General features: G+C 33.7%; 1 protein-coding gene across 3 annotated transcripts in view; it reads right to left on the bottom strand.

The window, feature by feature from the left end:
* Positions 1-7,234: 7,234 nt before the first annotated feature.
* Positions 7,235-18,829, bottom strand: part of LOC113507172 — an 87,043-nt gene continuing 75,448 nt past the window's right edge. Inside the window, exons 3-8 of one of the 3 annotated variants that reach the window (XM_026890043.1) lie at positions 18,333-18,565; positions 14,820-14,948; positions 12,964-13,057; positions 9,836-9,963; positions 9,168-9,336; positions 7,235-8,096 (exon numbers count right to left, since the gene is read on the bottom strand). In XM_026890043.1, coding sequence (XP_026745844.1) covers positions 7,993-8,096; positions 9,168-9,336; positions 9,836-9,963; positions 12,964-13,057; positions 14,820-14,948; positions 18,333-18,565 — 857 coding nt within the window. In that variant the 3' untranslated portion in view covers positions 7,235-7,992. Of the gene's footprint in view, positions 8,124-9,167; positions 9,337-9,835; positions 9,964-12,963; positions 13,058-14,819; positions 14,949-18,332; positions 18,566-18,829 lie in introns of all 3 variants that reach the window. The other 2 variants (XM_026890035.1, XM_026890029.1) reach the window with 2 other exon arrangements.

Here is an 18,829-nt window from a genome sequence, read left to right on the forward strand (position 1 = left end):
GAAAAGTAATTAGTGATCGTTTTTGTAACAGGAAGAAACATTAATCTTCTGTGAATGTTCTATAAAAGTGCTTTCATAGTTGACATTGGCTACATTTACCTAAGTAAATAATTTTTTATCGGACTAACTACAGCACCAAAAAGAGGAGGAGCTCGTGGCTAAGCTATAACCGGATAAGTGATACAATCACAGGTTAAGCTATGCTTGACGCGGTTGGTCTGTAGATGGGTGACCATCTTTGTCATAACGAGTTCCTCCGTGTTTCGGAAGGCACGTTAAATTGTGGGTCCCGGCTGTTATTCCTTCATCTTTGACAGTCGTTACAGGTAGTCAGAAGCTTGCAAAAAAAAGTCTGACATCCATACCTGGGCAACAAGATACCCCTTGGTTAGACTAAGGGGTATCGTGTTGCCCAGGTAACTGGGTTAAGGAGGTCGGATAGGCAGTCGCTCCTTGTAAAACACTGGTACTTAGCTGAAACCGGTTGGACTGGTAGCCGACCCCAACATAGTTGGGAAAAGGCTAGGCCAATGATAACTACAGCACCAAAAAAATTGTTGAAATAATATGTATAAATCTTAATGCTTTATCTTGAAAATAGCCTACGTCTAGCTGATTGGTCGATTCAATTGAGTGAAATTATAAAAACTGATACCTATATAAAATTCTCATATCACGATGTATGTTATGGAACCCGCCTGAAACGGTTTGATCGAACCGTTTGAACGGAACGGTGTGAAATTAATGTCACCATTGTAGCTCCACATATAACGCTATACACATATAAGGCTGGATTTTATCAAAATACCTCATACAATTTAAGAATGCAATAACATTCTAATAAATTCCAATAGAAACAAGGATTTATGCAGTATGTTTTGCAATATGTATACTTTATATGAAAGTCTTCGATCGACTACTTTAAAAAACTAATAACTAATAGCCATCGTCGGATGGTATCTGTGTTATTACTCCGACCTTAAATCGTTTGCTTACGTGTGGGACACAATGGGAGAAATCTAGTTTTTTGGGAAATATTATATGGATTGAGCCTGTTCTTGGTTTTCTCATTATTAAAAGAAAATTTAAAAATTTGTTTACTTTTTTTGGAAAAAAGTTCTTCCGAAATGATACTCCAAAAATAATACTATTTTATTTGATAATGTTATGTACATAATACATTGAAAACAGTAATTCCATTTTCAAGCTGAAATCGGCAATCAACACAAATATTTTTTTCAACTCAGTGTGCCCACAACCTAAAAATCGAACTACAGCAAGTCACGCGTTCCAATTTTGTGAAACGTTGCTATTTAGTATAAGAAAACAGGCAAGGCGAACCAGTACGCAGTTTATACCGGCCGCTGGTAATCTAAATATGCACAGAATATAAAATTGTCTAGGTTTTACGATAATGAGTAAACTCTTTTGAATAGGGTCTGTAAACTGTTTTCGTTTTAAAGTGTCCAATACTGTGTCATAAAATTATGTTGACCTTTGAATTTATTTGCAGCTATGGCTTTATGGGGGAGCGTATTACATCCAACCATGTATGAATTGGTGTTTGAGTAAATAAAATGCGGACAACATCACATACATTGTTCTGAACCCAAAGTAAGTTGCTAAAGCACTTGTGTTATGGAATTCAGACCCGAGACAATGTAGAAATGTTAAATTTTACATTGACCCGACTGAGAATCGAACCCGGGACCTCACAGCTAGCGACACCTTGAAACCGGTGCGTACGCCACTCGACCACGGAGGTCGGCATATCGTCATAAATAAATATTAAAATACGTCAACATTTGTCACACGTATTTTCTTCTGCAAACAAAACTATTGAAGAAGTTTGTGGATGTCTTAAGGGAATCGACGAAGTCTTACGTACGTCACAAAGTTTTAAACTCACACCTTTATGCTTCAAAGTTTCGGACCGACCCTATCATTAGCCTTTATATATTTAACGAGTTCATAGTTGTTGTTCTATATTGAAACTTAAAGATATACGCATTAAGGCTGATTTACGTTGAGTAACACTAACTTTGATATTGAAGCGAGTGAGGCAGTGGTGATTCAATATTGACATCGTGTGAGTTAGTTGCTTCAGTACCTACTGACGACCACTTTTCGAAGCTTCGCTGTACCGACACCGATAAGGCAAGTGTTGGAATAGATTTGAAATCTTCAAATCGATAAGTGCAGTTGAGACAAATTTCCGGAATGAACATATTGGAGTTTGTCAGCTATAAACGCTATCGTCCCAATGAGCTCTAAATTGTATGCACTACTACAAACCTACTTGACCTTTAATGACTCTACCTGCACTGCTTAATGCAGCCATGAACCCTTTTTGGAAAGTGGAGGTATCCTCATGGTTGAGTCTCTTCGAATGAAGTGGTTAGTACCAGACTCTTACCAGCTGACTAAATCTGAACCACCGTTCAGTGCATTGCCAATATACTTGGCAATGCATTGCAATTTATCACACATTGAACGAGCAACATATTCCTGCATTTATAATCCCAATTTGTGCCAAATTCAAATTTTTTTTAGCTTTTAGATATCCTTAACTGTTAAATCAGTAAGTCAACTATGTCGGCCACTGTCACCAGTAACTAATCCAAAGTAAATCAACCTCAAAGGTAGCTCAGAATACGATATACTGTTGAGTTGTACTCGAGCATACAGTTTATTGAGTCGTTTCCACACGAACAGACTGGCCGTCAGTTCCCATAGGTATCGTTAAGCTACAGTTTAGAAGCTAGGGGAATAGAGTGACGTGACACGCATTGGCACAGCTTTGAGCGTGTTCCATTATTATTTTTTGTTTCATAAAGGCTCTGTACTCTTTTACTTGGTTTTAAGGTCAATAAGGCATAAATGTTTTTTTTTGTAAATTTATTATTTAATATGGTGAATCAAATTAGTTTTAAGTGGTCAAAAATACTTAACAAGATTTAGAAAAAAATATACGAATTGATTAATTCAGTTCGTTAAATACTTTGGCTTCTTACGGTTTTTCCTTTTGAATCGGTACCCACAGTCATGGCGAGTTTCACGTATACCAGACATTAATTTGACAAAGTATTATTTTACATGAAACTTTATTTTGTCGTTTAGACAATATTTGACGCTTTCCGAAAATCCTCATCTCTAGTCCAACTCAGCAAAGTCGATACAAAAAATATTTCCAATAACTAGTTCTGATATGATTAATTACCGAACTTCTAGCAGGAAATTGAGACGACGCACGACGCTAAGAGACCCGTTACTAACTCCGAACAAATTGGTCCACAAAACTAAAAGTTAGTTAGTGTTGGTTAATGTATATTTAATTGTGTCTTCAGTATTTATTAAGGGCGCTAAGTTTAACAGTACGAATCACTCGCTACTGTTGTGTAAATAGTACTACGTTTGGACTATTTTCCTCTTTGTATGTTGAAGGTTTTGTTTTGATTTACGATATTTTACTGAAGATAAGGACTTTTCGGTTTTTGGTTACGTTCCAGGGTGAGGGAAGAAAGGCTTAGTTCATGAAAATCTACTTAAGGTAATTTAAGTAAAGGTTTTAAATAGTATAGTTTATTGTTACTCTTTTCACACTGGTATATAACGATTGTTAAGTAGAGCTGTACTAAGACTCACTTAAATAATAAAACTTAACTACCCAATTTCTAACAAACGTCTTTAAACCTGTATATTATTACTTGCCTACAATCAAGAAATAAAAAATATGCGGAATACTAAAAAGCCAATTTTGAAAGTAGTATGCAATAAACCCCGTCCTCCCTCCAACCGTTACACGCAAACAAAACACGACCCTTAATTTTGATCGACACGTCTCTCACCCTACGCCGTGCTGTAATTTCTGTTTTCGTACATTTGGTGAACGTGCGTGCCAACTACAATCGATATTGTTACACTATTCCTGAAAAACAATTCAGTTTTAACGTGAATGTGAACATTTTAGCCAAGTTTAGTTAAAAAAATGGTGGTTGACGATTCTTTATTACAAAATTTTAAAATTAAAAAAATAATAGATTTAAAAACTCTAAATCCCACGTTTTTTAACTTTATCAAAATGGGTCCAGCATTTTTTACAGTTATAAATTGCATTGTCCTTAGCTTATCGAGAAGTGCCTCAAAATTGAGTTGCAATAATCTAACCGGAATGACAAACAAACAAACAAAAGAAAGTGAGTTTATAAAAACGTGGGAAAAAGGCACGATTTATCATTTTGAATTAAAATTATTTATTCAATTTAATAATTTATTAATGAATCTCTTAAGCCGTCTAGTCTAATTTTGAGGTTTGTCCAAATAGTTTGTGCATTTTTTTTTTTTCCATTTTTTTCTCTTGTACTTGGCTTAATACGCTGCATCCTATCTATATAGCTGTATAAAGGCAGCAAACTTTTCGGCCTTCAATTATTTTTATCGGAGCCATGTCAAAAACAGCGACGAAAGAATGTAAATAATTTATTTTTATAATAGAAATATGCTGTGTAAGTCATTTCTTTTGGCACGTTGTACACAAAAAATATGTTTACACTTTTATAGCTGAAAAATACGATATTATTTTACGAAAACATTTGGATACGAATTTAAAATATACCAGCTATTTTATTGCTTGCTACACAATATTTTTGCTTTTATATCAAATTGTGTAACAGAAAGTTATGTAAAGACTTTATTGTGTGGCTACGAATAGATGACGTCACTACTACCGTAGCTCTGCCGTAGCCAATAAAATAGCTGCTACGCCTAAAGACAGTTTTCCTGACCTTTGTTATTCGTTGGGCGTATTGTAGGCCGAAGCTGATTAATTTGATATCATTCATTCTAGGTTTTTAGAAACGTTCTTTTTATATAAATTTAGGTAGGATTGTCGTATTTTTATTCTACATCAATTGCTTTAGTAATGTATCACGTGTCTTTGCGTAGAAGTTTTTTGTTTACTTTTGACTTTCTATTACCTTCACCGACTCTTTATTACCTTCCACATTTCTTCTCTTTTATAATTATAGTAAGGGTTTATTCATTTCCAATCGACTTCAAAAAGTACGACGTTCTCAATTCGTCTGCAGTATATTACCTGTCATTTATTTTGATCCTATCAAAAATCATCAAGTTTGGTTCATTAGTTTTTAAACCAAAATATATTATTTTTTATTAAATTTCAATTATGGAATTTTAAACCAAGTTTTAATTAGAACAGTTAAAGTAAAAATTCTTCACTTGGTCCGAAAGCTTTTCACCATCATCAAAACAACCAAACTTATTCTTTCTGTGCGACTGTCATACAAAGAAGAAATTAACTAACTTCAGAATCAAAGTTGAAAATAATTTGAACATATGGGATTCTTTTCTTTGTAGTTATATGACAAGAACAACATTTTATTTTTGTAAATCAAATAAACATTATTATTCTTTAGAATACAACATCAGGCGCATAGACGGCCAGGTGAGAAGACGGACAGACAACAGAGCGTTAAAAATTAGATTGAGCTTTTATCATTGGAGAGTGGAATAATATAATAATAGCTATATATTATAAAATTATTTTTTTTTTTACTCATGAACCTAAAATTGAAATTAAGCTTTTATTTATATCACATTTTTCCAGAAATTATCGTAATTTAAAAAAGAACACATACTGCCATTAACATTTTCTGCAAACTTCGCATATTATAATTTGTAACGTAAAAGAAAATGTAATGAACAGAATTCCAACTTCAATTTAATTTAACACAAAAACTCTGTTCTCGGTAATTATTAAAAGAATAATTTATGAATTCAGCAAACTGTTACAAGTCAGGGGAAACATGGAAAAATGTTAAAAAATTCTTATTGAAATATCGAAGTATCATTGTTGAATGAAATAAAAATATCAAATTCTCAGCTTTCTTTGGTATCTGGCTTGATGTAGCATGTAAATAAGTCTTCGCGAATTAGGAAAGACATCTTTCATCCTTGTTCGGAACGATTAGATATTCATAAGATCGCTCGCTCGCTTCTTGTTTTCCTACTGAATATTTTTTTTCACTGATGATTTATTTCTGTATAAAAAAACTTTTACTGTTCAATGTTCAGATATGTACGATGGCAAAAACGAATTTTCTTTTAACATATTTAATTAAACATGTTTCGGGATTATATGAAGATATAGAAAGGAAATTTTTAAATTACAAAGTTTTTTCATGCTGTTTCCTGTTGATATTTTATGCAAAATTAATTAATACTTTAGGAATTATTTTGGTATCTATATAGGAATTTAAATAACTGCCTGAATTTTACAATTTTTTTATACATGTAGATGTATCGAGTAACATTGCGATTGATGAAAACCCACCATAATAGGAGACAAAGCACCTCTGCAATAGGTTTCAATTAATAATTTGCTGCCACTGCTGGTCTTTTGACCCTACCAAGATTTACCACACCACTCTATGCCTTTCGCATCCAGTTTCGAGGTACCTTTTTGGGTCATGGGTCCATCTTGTTGAAAGGCTGGCGTTTCCCGATACGATTTCAAACAGATTAATGGCATTGATATTGAGTACGGAAAGTCAAATATTTTTTTTAAAACTTTATTGTTTCTTTATAATGTTTATTACACATGTAATTTATATTATGCGGAGCACCGCATCGTCAGGTATCATAATACATACAACAAGTTTCATTTAATACTATTGTTACTTGTATACAATAATAAACCTTTGACATAATAATAACTGGTTATAATTATCGAGATCTGTTATCCTAATTCAAGAAAAACACTTTCAATGACTTTTTTTTTCGTTTTTTTACATCGAGATTCAGCTGAAACTGGACAGCATTATGTACAGTTGTGGAAATAAATATATTTAACGACAGTTTCTGTCAAGAAAGCACTTCAATATTTTTTATATAAATAACGAGTCTTTAAAAATTAAGAGGACGGGGGTCAAGACTACGTAGACACTTTTTACATAAAAAATAAAGTCCAGATCGTAAGTTAGGTAATAAGCAACGGAAACTTGAAAAAAAGTCGAAGATTCTTTACGTATTTATTCGTTATATTCATAGAAATATATCGGTCACAGGAAGAATATTTAAGTACACAAACAATTATTCGATTTCAAATCAGAATTGTTTTCTAACTATGTAAAATATTTTCTCCTAGATTACGCTTACACCTACTCTATTAACTTAGTATATTTATTTTACAGTATCATATTCTCTTTCAAATGGGTCTCACCAAGACTTTTTCTATGAAGTAATTTTATTCATCAAATTTTTTTTTCTTTTATTTCTATAGTATGCTGTTTTTAAGGGACTCTGCACTAGCTTTTGTCTTTTTTTTCTTGCCAAGACCCATTGGCAAAAGTGTCCTTACAAATACTATTTACAACATCATTTAGATTCCAAAATTTACTAAAATCTTACTTACAATTTACATCACTTAATACAGATATTATTAAAGGCTAGATAGAGTGATTCGTATAACCTCAACTATTTACATTTTCATGTCTAAACATTTTGTGTTTTAAACGTAGTATTGTCAGCTGTTTTTACATTCCTCTGTCCACTATCTCCACGTTGGATTAATATTTTCATCATCATTTCTAATACACATCTATCATAAACAAGATTACGTTTGAATTATTCGCCAATAAATGTAATATCAAATTATAATAATCCTGATACAAAGATACTGAAATTTAATCCATGATGAGGGATTTTATAAGTTGGAAATCAATCTAATATTACATAAATAATATGATTAACACGTATTATATTACACTATATACATCACTATAAGGAACAAGCATTACCTACTTGCTCATGAATTTACTTTATATTGTACATAACACAACCCACACTATAAAATAGCAAATTTGTTCAGGCGGTTGTATCGACAATCGATTCAACTTTCAATGTATGTATTGTCAATACAAGGGCCTGTTAATAAAATTTTCGTATTTACATTTAGTAGAAGAACCGTATGTGTCAAGAGAGTGTGAGGAAGAGGCAGGTTGCCAGCACGAGGCAGTGCGCTGGTGAGGTCGGTGCGAAGGCCTGCCCTCCGCGCTGCATGGCCGCCGGGTACTCTCCTGATAAAGGAAAAATCGAATTTGCTTCTTTGGCAAAAATTAAAACTGTTCTCGACAATATTGATAGCAGTTCATATAGAAGAGAATCAGATTAAGAATGGTAAATTTTGAATAAGACTCTCATTTCGAACAAAATGTTAAAGACGTTCTTTTGATAGGAAAATTACTTATAAGCTTATGAAATTTCAAAAAACGTAGTTAATTGATTGATTTTAAGTAATTAGGCCAAGTCGATCAGTCGAAAATCCAAGCACATATAGTTGCATAATTCTGAGAAAATTATTGCCAATAAGTAAATAATATTTGAAGTCACATATATTTCCATAAATACAAAAAAAAAATATCAGAAATAAAACTCAAACTAAATAAAAAAACACTCTAAACTTTCTACACGTGTAGCGATTAAAACATCCAAGAAATCCCCAATTAAAACAAGTAATAAATCTACCAAGACACCGTTATCAAAATATTCAATTAATTCAAAATTTATGAATTTATCCAAGTTTTTCAAACGCCTAGCAATAAAAGATACAAGAAATTCAGTTGATTCATTGCTGTAATGATAATAGCCTTCAGGCTGAATTTTTATTCGGCGGAGGTTTTAAAAAATGTATTTTCTTTCCTTTATCTTAGGAAGGTCGTTTATCAAGTAGATTGCGATGCTCTTTACGAATTCCCTCTGAATATAAAGATTAAAGATTTAATAAATTATAATTTAAATTAAATAGATTCTTGATAAGGTACCTACTAATTAAAGCAATGTTTACTGAGAATTTGTTCGCTAATGTTACCGTAAATAACGGATGAGATTATTTTGTTATTTAGATTAATCAAGATGCTTGGAATGATTTCAAGTATTTGTAACGACTTTTTGGACTTATTTATGTTTTCCTATAATTAATTATTGAGGATAATATTGTAATTAACTGGTTTGATGTTGTGAGTTCGAATCGACTGGTTAACGTATATCGAATGTTAACCAGTCCACTTTCAGGGCTCAACAACTCTATCTGTCAACTCTACAAAATAAAAAGACCAAACTTAAAATACACATAACATCAACCAACTCACCATTAAGCACATGCACCATCACACTCTTGGACTGCGCATTACTCGGGTTGCACTGATACATCCCGGAGTCAGATGGCCTTGCCTGCTGTATGAGCAGGAAAGAAGTAGTCGTCTCTCCTTTCTCCGTCACGACGGACACGCCCCCCCGCGGAGAGTCGTAACTTATTATCTGTGTTTATTCACTACATGTTTATGGTAATAGAATTGATGCTATTTTCTAGATTGGATACGTTTTCCTGTTTTTCATGTTAAAACTGTTCGGATATGTTATGGTAATTCTGATTATGTTTGTGCGGAATTCTGGTTTTAATGTGACATGTTTTAAGGGTTGTGGAATGAAAACGGTTACATAATACTAATAATATAGTTAGTTGTATCATCAAAGGAATGTAATGAATTTTGCAAAAAGGAGAATTTTACTACATGTTAAACATTTACAAAATATTATGTTTTAGGTAAAAATTAAATGTAGAGTCATTTTTAGGGGTATGTTACTATTCATGTCTACAATCATTGAAATCATTAAACCAACCAGTTCCCTTCAAAGCAATACAGTTCTATCTAAACTATCAAGAAGGCTTAGACACACAGAAAGTTCCGAATTGAAACAGTTTACCTTTAAAAAGTGGTGATAGGTTAATATTAATATTGTTACAAGAAAACCTTACCGCATCATTATGATTCCAAAATATGTAAGCTGGGGGCTCTGGCGAGTACAGAACCACGCAGGTGAGGTTGATCGTGCTGCCTCTATCTATGTAGAGGTCTGGACCCCCAATTATTTCTGTTGTAGGCTCTGTAACAAGAAGATAATGAGTACCGTTTCTTTTAAAAGGCATTTCAATGTCAAATCATTTCATTTTTGTTTTCGGTGTTTTTTTTTTAATTTTATACGAGATTATAAAATAACGCCCTCTAGTCTCAACCTAAGCAAAGCTTGTTTTAGGAGTTACAGACAACACATACTAAACAACATAGAAGAAATGATCGAGCCAATCCAGAAAAAAAAAATTTTCTTAGCATCGAGCTCATGACATCCGGTATAGCAGTCAAGGCTAAAATCTCTAAATGAAAAAAAAGTCATATGGCGGACGTGACAGTGTCTTGTCAATTAAGTAAACACATATTTAGTTACAATATTTTTTTTTGTTTTATTTTGAACAACTGTACACATATTTATATTGTTTTTGTACTGTTTTAATTTTTTTAATTTTGTAATTTTATAACAATAATTATGTACTAAAAATCTTAATCAATTTTTCAACCTTCAACAGCCTTCATTTTGTGTATTGACCCATTACGTTTAAAACAAAACAACCAACACCCTTATTGTTTTGTTTTTCTTAGCCCCCATATGCGTGAGTCCCCATAATATGCGACACTTAATTAACCGCCATGGACAAACATTAACACAAACAGTACTAAGTTCACTAACTTACTGACTACTAAACTCGTGTAAACAGCTTTGATAAACGTTCAAATTAAAAGTTATGTTTCTATGTGTTTAGGGGTAGGCCCCTTCATATAGGATGACACAAGTCGATACTCAGCAATTTTAATCTCAGTTCTTGTCTGACAGAAAATGCGTCACTTAACCTAAAATAATTATATTTTTCACGACTTTCACACAACTCCATCTAGTGTCAAATTAAGGAAAGCTTTATATATCATGAGTACTAGACAACTGATTAATATTCTTGTATATTTATAAATACAAACGACTAAATATTCTGTGACACAAAAACTACGAACTTTTAATACTCGTAGGCTTCGAATCGAGTTTTGTTTCAATCGATATGAGATCGAGTTGTTACTTCGGAATCCGCCACTAGCTCTAATTTCTACAGTCGACAAGCGATCGACAGCTAACAACGCTGATAACACTGCATCGCTACCCGATCTTGTTCTGGTTAGATAGGTCCATTACCATACATGGAATTCGGATCGAAACCAAAAACAGGATCAAACTAGTTTTGGGAGAAAGCCTGCTGATTTGAAATCGAGCGGACGGCGAGGCGAGCTGAAGTGCGCGAGTAACTGAAGCATGAAGGTAGTCACTTGGAGACTAAACTCATCGGGTATCAGAATATAACAAATAGGAATAATATAAGAAAGTAATTCTTTCCTACACCTTATATTGACTTCTGTTGATTAATTTCGTCGCGGATTCCAAGACAGTCAATGGTTTCCCTGGAAGGCATTAGGCTTAAGCGCTAGTTAGTGTTCGTCAGTTATCACAATTGATCCAGATTAAGATAACTCGCAATGATGAGCATATGTATATGGCGGGCTTGTTCTATAGTCAATTTTAATATGAACTAGAATGACCGAAATAGCGCATTGCCTTTGTATTACTTAACATATTTCAATTGTATTGAAATAGTTTTAGACTATATTTAGTGTTTTTGTTTTACGTATGTGGGATTCATTGTTTTTAGTCTCAGATATTTTGATATAGACAATATGTAGGTAGCAGCTGTATTAATAGATAGACTACACAATTTACGTGCTGACGTAATTTCTGTAATGTGATGGTCAGGACTTGGGATATTATTTTATATTTACAAAAACTATATTTGGTCAAATTAATGCGAGTTGCAAACTCAAACCTAAAGGTTCGTCGAAATTTAAAATAAGATTACTATCTTACCAAGTGTTTCTTAGATCGATTGTTCTTCTTTTATAACATTGACAACTATTTTTTATTACATTGACAATACAAATATAATCAGTTAAAATGTTATATGGGTTTCTAATATTCGAATATATAGATGGACATACTGACAAATTCGGTCTTAGTAATAGGTTTGTTTTTTCTGTTGGTGTACGGAACTTCAAAAACGAAACATTCAAGACAAACACAATATTCAAGACTGCTTATTCTATTAGTTATCCAACATAAATATTATTCAAGTTTCTATTCTGTTGATTTTCGTAACAATAGTTCAAAATAATTAAATACGGGTAATCAACACTAGGACAACCAATCGTTTGAATTACAAAGGGCGAGATCAAAGGTCTGTTTCATGAAACATATCGAGTTTACTGAACTGAATTTTAGTGTTTAACGAGAACTGTCAACTTAGGTACGGCTGTGATTTGAGTTCAGGCAAAGTTCAAGATATTGATTTTCTTCTTTCCATTCAAAATTTCGAACAATTTTTGATGTATTCTTTTGTTTCAAGAATGTAAATGAGCATGAATATATGCCAGTGTTAATATAAATTAATGTTATTCGATGTGTACGCTAAATGCACATTCAAATGGAGAATCGTTCATTCTAGATTGTAAATTGATGTTTATTGCATACCATGTTCGTAATTATTGGAATAATTGAATGCCCTATTGTTTAGGATTCCACATTTAGAAGTCAAATTTAGTAAAATGTATTTAATTAACCACACATCTGTTGAAACTCGAGCCTAAGTATCGTAAAAAGTTAAATTAATAGATTTAACATATCTAAAAACCCACGTTTTTAAATGTCCTAATAATAAAAGAACTTAGATCCTGTCTACTCGATGTAGACTAAGAAGTCACTCCATTCAAAATATCAAAATCGTTCCAGCCGTTTTTATAGTTGTAAATTGCATTGCCATCGGGTTTGAGGCTACCCTGAAAATTTCGGCCTGCTAACTTATCGGGAAGTGCCTTAAAATTGACTCACAAAAATCAAACCAGAACGACAAACAGACAAGAAAGTGAGTTTATACAATCGTGGGAAAGAAGTACAGATTTTTCCTGCAATAAATTGTCATACAAGAAGAAAAGTGACTATAATAGTAAGAAATCTTACCGACAACATTGAGGTGTATAAAATGACTCATGTGTGGAGTCGTAGATATTTGACACTCGTATATACCGGAGTCTCTGTGCTGCGGATACTTGATCTGGAACAAAAATAACAGTTACAGTTTCTCTTATACTCAAGATATATAGTACCGTGATAGTAATAGGTATTAGACGTGGAAAGGTTACGGCAAATATTAAACTGAATTGAAAAACCGTTTTAAGATTTACGCTGTTATGTAACAGCTAATATGTAATTGTTTAAAAAAAATAGTTTTTGCACTATATATTATAATGTGTGATTCATTATTCTTATGCAATAGGAGTTTTTTAATATGCTAACACGGTGGTTGAAGTCGTGAATAAAAACTTGACTGGTTTCGGTCCCAATAAATACAAACTATTAAAGCGTCCTTAAGTTATTATTAATCCGCATTATGAAAGTGATTTTAGTAATATTCTAATTATGGAAACACCATTCCTTCTTCGCCCACGTCATGAACATAAAAGGTAGATAGATACAATATTCTTTATTGCACACCACATATCATATGGCATATGACATGCCATTTTTTACTTGTTCAAATAGTTTAATAGCTGCTCATCTCTATATGTACTTTCAATACAGTTTTTTTAAGGCAGTCTTTAATACATTTTAAACACTGAAACATGTAAAACGGATGATTTCACGTCAAATTTAATGCATATAGTTCTAACCATGTTTCATAAACTGTACTTGGGATGAATAAATTACGTATTTTACTATATTATTATGTAATTCAAGTCGTTAATCTTATACCAGAAATATTTACGGAGACCCAACTAATGTCTGTATTAAACGTCGTGTGAATCCTATCATATATAATAGTGGGTTAAATTTTATGGCTTCAGGTCTAATATATTTGAATAATGTGCCTTGTTTATTATGTTTTATAGTCATAATCAGGTCATAAATGTGTTCTACTTAGAATTCACGTCACCTTTTGTAATTTAAATGTTTATATGTAGGTATATGCGTCACAAGATTGGGGAGTTTTTTTTAAAAACTTTTATTTGATTTCAACAAAAAAGTTCACTTGATAGCTGACGACTGAATACAATAAGGATGATGACTGGGTATAAAAAGAAAAAATCTCGTTAGTCCCTCAGTTAGATAATTGAAAAGTATGAGACACGTATTTTTTCCTTTTTCAGAAAAACTAGAATTGACAAAGATTAACTGCTTTAAAGTTTAGGAGAGGGGGCTTGTGACGTAACGATAGAATAAAATTTATTCACTGTAATTTGGTCAATTTATGTTTGCGGCACAAATTAAAAAAATACGTATCCATTATACAAAAAAAACTACAAGACGGACACTGCAAAAAAAAATTGTCATCATCCCTATTTGTATACAACATTCACATATCACTTCGTGAAAGTTATTAAATATCAGATTTCTTTTGAATATTGACTTTATTTGTATTGCGATATTTGTGAAAGTACAAAAATTTGTAACTCATTTAAAACTGACTACTATTTACCAAAACCCTTGTTGAAGCTGTGTATATGTGAATGACAGCCACATGGTGCAGAGCAGCGTCTAGCTTCCACAATGTGAATGCAAATGATGGGCCAAGTATGAAATTGCTCAAATACTAAACGTATTTAAGCAGTGTGATGTAAAATTATACCATTGGTCATTCTAACCTCTTCCCAACTATGGGGACTATTGGTGTTGGCTTCTAGTCTAACCGGATGCAGCTAAGCACCAGTGTTTTACAAGGAGCGACTGCCTATCTGACCTCCTCAACTCAACCTGGGCAACACGATACCCCTTAGTAAGACTGGTTGTCTCTTTCTAGCTTCAAAATTATTTCTTACCTGTAAAGTCCAGTCCTCGGAATGTGGCAGATGGATAGCTCGAAACCTTTGATCACTTGTGTACGTGTACCGTCCAACTGTAAGTAGATGTATATCTCTGTGCCGCACCCAAGATACTTGCATGTTTAACTGAAACAAAAGTATATTATTAAGATATTTAAGTCGAAGGGATAGAAAATTCTGGAATAAGAATAATAATGTTAAATTTGATTACATTTGGGTAACTTAGAGCACAGGAACACAAACATGTGCTCAAAAATGGTGCACTCTTTGTTCCTTTACGCTCTTAGTACGAGAGGATGGCTTTCCGACATTACCGGAGAGAGATAAAGCAAATCACCCATATTTAAACGTGTATTCTGAAATACGCTGAAACATGTTGTCCTTGAATGCATACGTCATTCCGAAAGTCGGTAAAGTGTTAGAATCTTGAATGAAATAATAGATTTCAGTCGAGATCATTTGTCTAGTTCGCACGGTTCAAGAGATACTGCTCAAAATTACACAGATTGAATATAGCTATCCCTTTGGGTACGAAATCCTCAAAAGCAAAATCCTAATCAAAAAACAAATCACTGTTTCTAAAATAACCCAACACCATAAAAAACGCAAAGACTGTTAGTGCAATCATCTCGTATTATCTCAAAAATATTCTTGGCAAACGGATCGGCTAGCCTATAATATTTCACAAGGAAATGAGGTAGTTAACGAAACTCATTTCGGTATGACGAGAAAAAAATAAAACCCTAGTAGAATCACATTAGCAATAGCTTATAACGGAGCATGGAAATGGAAACCCTAATGGTATAACAGTGTAACTTGTACAGTATCTGTCATTAGCATTAGGAAGCTTTGTTCTTGTGCCGCTCGCTATCATTATAGTTCTAAATGAAGGTAAGTTTTGTTTTTTTGCTTTAGTGGCCTGATATTTTTGCGGTGTTTGTTTCTTGGTTTGAATGTAGAAGTTTCCAAGCTATTTGCTTGAAAGTAATTTATGTTATATTTCTTTAGGATTTGTCTGTAATTGTCTGTAATAGTCGTCGCCTGAGCTTCGCCGGGCTAAGAACCGTGATAGCTAGACAGTTTACATTTTTACAGATAATGCATTTCAGTTTCCGCTGTAATAAGTAACACCGGTGATAAAATGATCGCGTTTGAAAAATCTGGAAGTACAATCAAATTTATTTCAAAATCAGGTTTTCTTTTAACTATACTCAGATTCCACAGTGTTACTAGAAAGACTCGCAATTGACCGGTTATTTCAATAGCAGAGGCATCCTATGTTTTGCCTAATGGTGGTATTTTCGCTTTATAATTCTACCAATTTACGGCTTATGTAACATTTTTAGATTACATTCAAGCTTACACTTACTTTGACTTAGAAAAGAACGATTTTGTAAAATATCTGCTATTGTAGTTATTTAACGAGCGAGAAGAACCAGATGTCGGTAGGTCAAAGGTTTTAGATCTAACATTTTCTATACAAGACCGTTCTCAACGTCATTATCTTTACGGCTACTTGGTTTTTGTATGTACCCACATTTGTGGATGTTGGATGTAAAATACAGCTCGTTATCGAGTCCAGTGCCGTAATAGATGAATAAATAATACCCACAGAAGCAGTTTTGTATTTCTGTATTTTTTTCTGAAACATTAGGCAAACGAGAATCGATAAACAATGTTCAGTCAGCCGTAAATTTGAATGCAGAAAACCATTTACCCCACACCAATTACGGTCCAGCACATAAATTAAAAACGTTGATAGCGTCGCATTTAAAAACCGCCGTGCGAAAGAAACAGGGATCTCGTTAGCCAGACTTGTTATTTATGTGGGATGTGGCGAGTCGGCCTAATGAGACTTTTATTTATAAAGTTGAGCACAATACAGACTTTAAAGTTTCATTGTGCTATTGTTACGTTTCATTTTAAGCGAGGAGTTTGTGGTACACCGCTATGTAAATTGGACGTAGCCTGTTGAAATAAGGGTAACTCGTTAGTACGGCTGTGTATGCTCACGGCTCAAGTTTACGCGCAGTAGGTACATGTCTGTTGTTGGAGAGGTCGCTGTAAGTGCGTTGGTGCCGCAGTAATGTTCTGAAGTAATTTGACTTTCTCGGATGTGAGTTTGAGATGCCAATTTTATGGTACCGTTCCGCCAGTTTGTTTGGAGTTTTTTTTTTGAGTTGAGCACTTGTGCGTGATGTGGGTTAATTTTGATTTCTTGGTTATATAACTTTCGTAGGTCATATATTTCAATATTTTGTTTATTATGTAGAGACAAGGTAACACAGAAAATGAGCTTTGGAAGATACTAATTTGCATAACTGTTTAACATATTAATTAAAGGTACGAAAATATGTATAGAAAAACACTATCGAATCCACCTATTCATCTCTCGAAACATTTAATATGATATTAAAACAAGTAAAATAATACCGAATGTAAATAAATATCCATTTATTAAACGAAAGCTCGCTATTTCGAAATACTTCTGTCGCGTGTTGTTATTACACATGCAAACAGTTATTGTTTTATGAAATGAACATGGTTCAGTATTGAAATCATTTCAATGCCTATTAAACGGAATGCTCAACTTTATTTCACATTATGAAACAAAAACATTTCGATATTTACGTTTTGTTTGTTTACTCCTTCACATGAAAAATGAACGTAACACCAATACACCAACATTATAATTGTAGAATTAAGTCATCACCAACATTTGCCCAATAAGACCAATGTAATGTCGTCGAAAGGAAAGAGCATCACCAACGCCAACGTATTTTTGGAGAGATCCCGAAAGGATAGAGCATATCCATTGCCACGGACATAAATCCCGCTAGGTACGTGCAAAACGTCGAGATGTTATCCCAACCTTTTATCTTCGGCGTCATTTCACGTGAGTCATAAACTTATAGAGGGAACTGGGGCCTGACGTTAAGGCTGCACCACTTTTGGACGTTTTTCGTCGGTGCTTAGAGACAACAGATACTTTACTAGTTATAGCTGTGTTTGTGTAGAATTTTGTGGAACTTTTTTATGGGTATTTTGGAGAAAGTCTCACCCTAAACTTTCGATTTAGTAAACAAGGCATATTCATTTAATAAATCAACTGATCCAGGTATGTTTTGTCGTAAGTATTTAGTTCTGAGTAAATTCCCTGCTTGTTTGGGCCTTTCTTCTTTATTCGTATTTGTAAAACTAACCAAATTTTAATGTTATAAACGCGCAAAGGAGACGTTATTTAAAAACCAGGTGCAACGAAATGTAATTTTGTCAGACAGATTTAATCATAAAGTCTAGTAATCTTTATTTGAATAAGACTATACTATCGTAACCACTAAACAGGTACCTCAGGCCAATCCCCACTGTAAGCAGTGACTAAGCATGGCACTGCAAGTCTTTAGAAGGCTCATGCGGGATCGCGGCGTCTTTTATAAGACTCAACATTGCTTGTAATAATTACTCTTCTGGCCGTTGCGTTTTTGGTGTATATTCCAAAAAAAAACTTACCGTCTTATTCCCTAAATTCTTGACACGGCAGTTCAAATACGCCGTCTTGCCGAGTAAAGCCGTGACGTTCTTGGAAGCCATCAGGTCGAAGTAGGGCCCGGTCCGGGGCGTGGGCCTCGCGCCGTCCAGCGCCGCTCCGGACCGGATCGAGTTGTCCACCGAACCGGACGGCGAGGCTGTGGCGGAGGCGTTCGTTGGAGAACCCTTGCCGAGCTCGCGCTGGGCTGATGATACTGAGGAAGAAAGAAATGGTTTAAGTAAGATTCAATTTCGCACACTTACATTTTTTAAGCATTACTGAAGAGTATTGATCGGGCGTTTATACCTTTTGTAATGTATTTTTATGTTAACAATTCAATATAGCTCTGATATGACTAAAAGTCAACTGCTTCAAAATATATCCAGGACAAGTAAGGTCCAACAAAAATTTAAACGAAAAGTTCACAAAAATATTCCCAGCAATGTCACCTTTACTCAGAATATATTTCAGCAAATTG

The sequence above is a fragment of the Trichoplusia ni genome, chromosome 2 (genome assembly GCF_003590095.1).
Source record: "Trichoplusia ni isolate ovarian cell line Hi5 chromosome 2, tn1, whole genome shotgun sequence".
Lineage (NCBI taxonomy): Eukaryota > Metazoa > Arthropoda > Insecta > Lepidoptera > Noctuidae > Trichoplusia > Trichoplusia ni.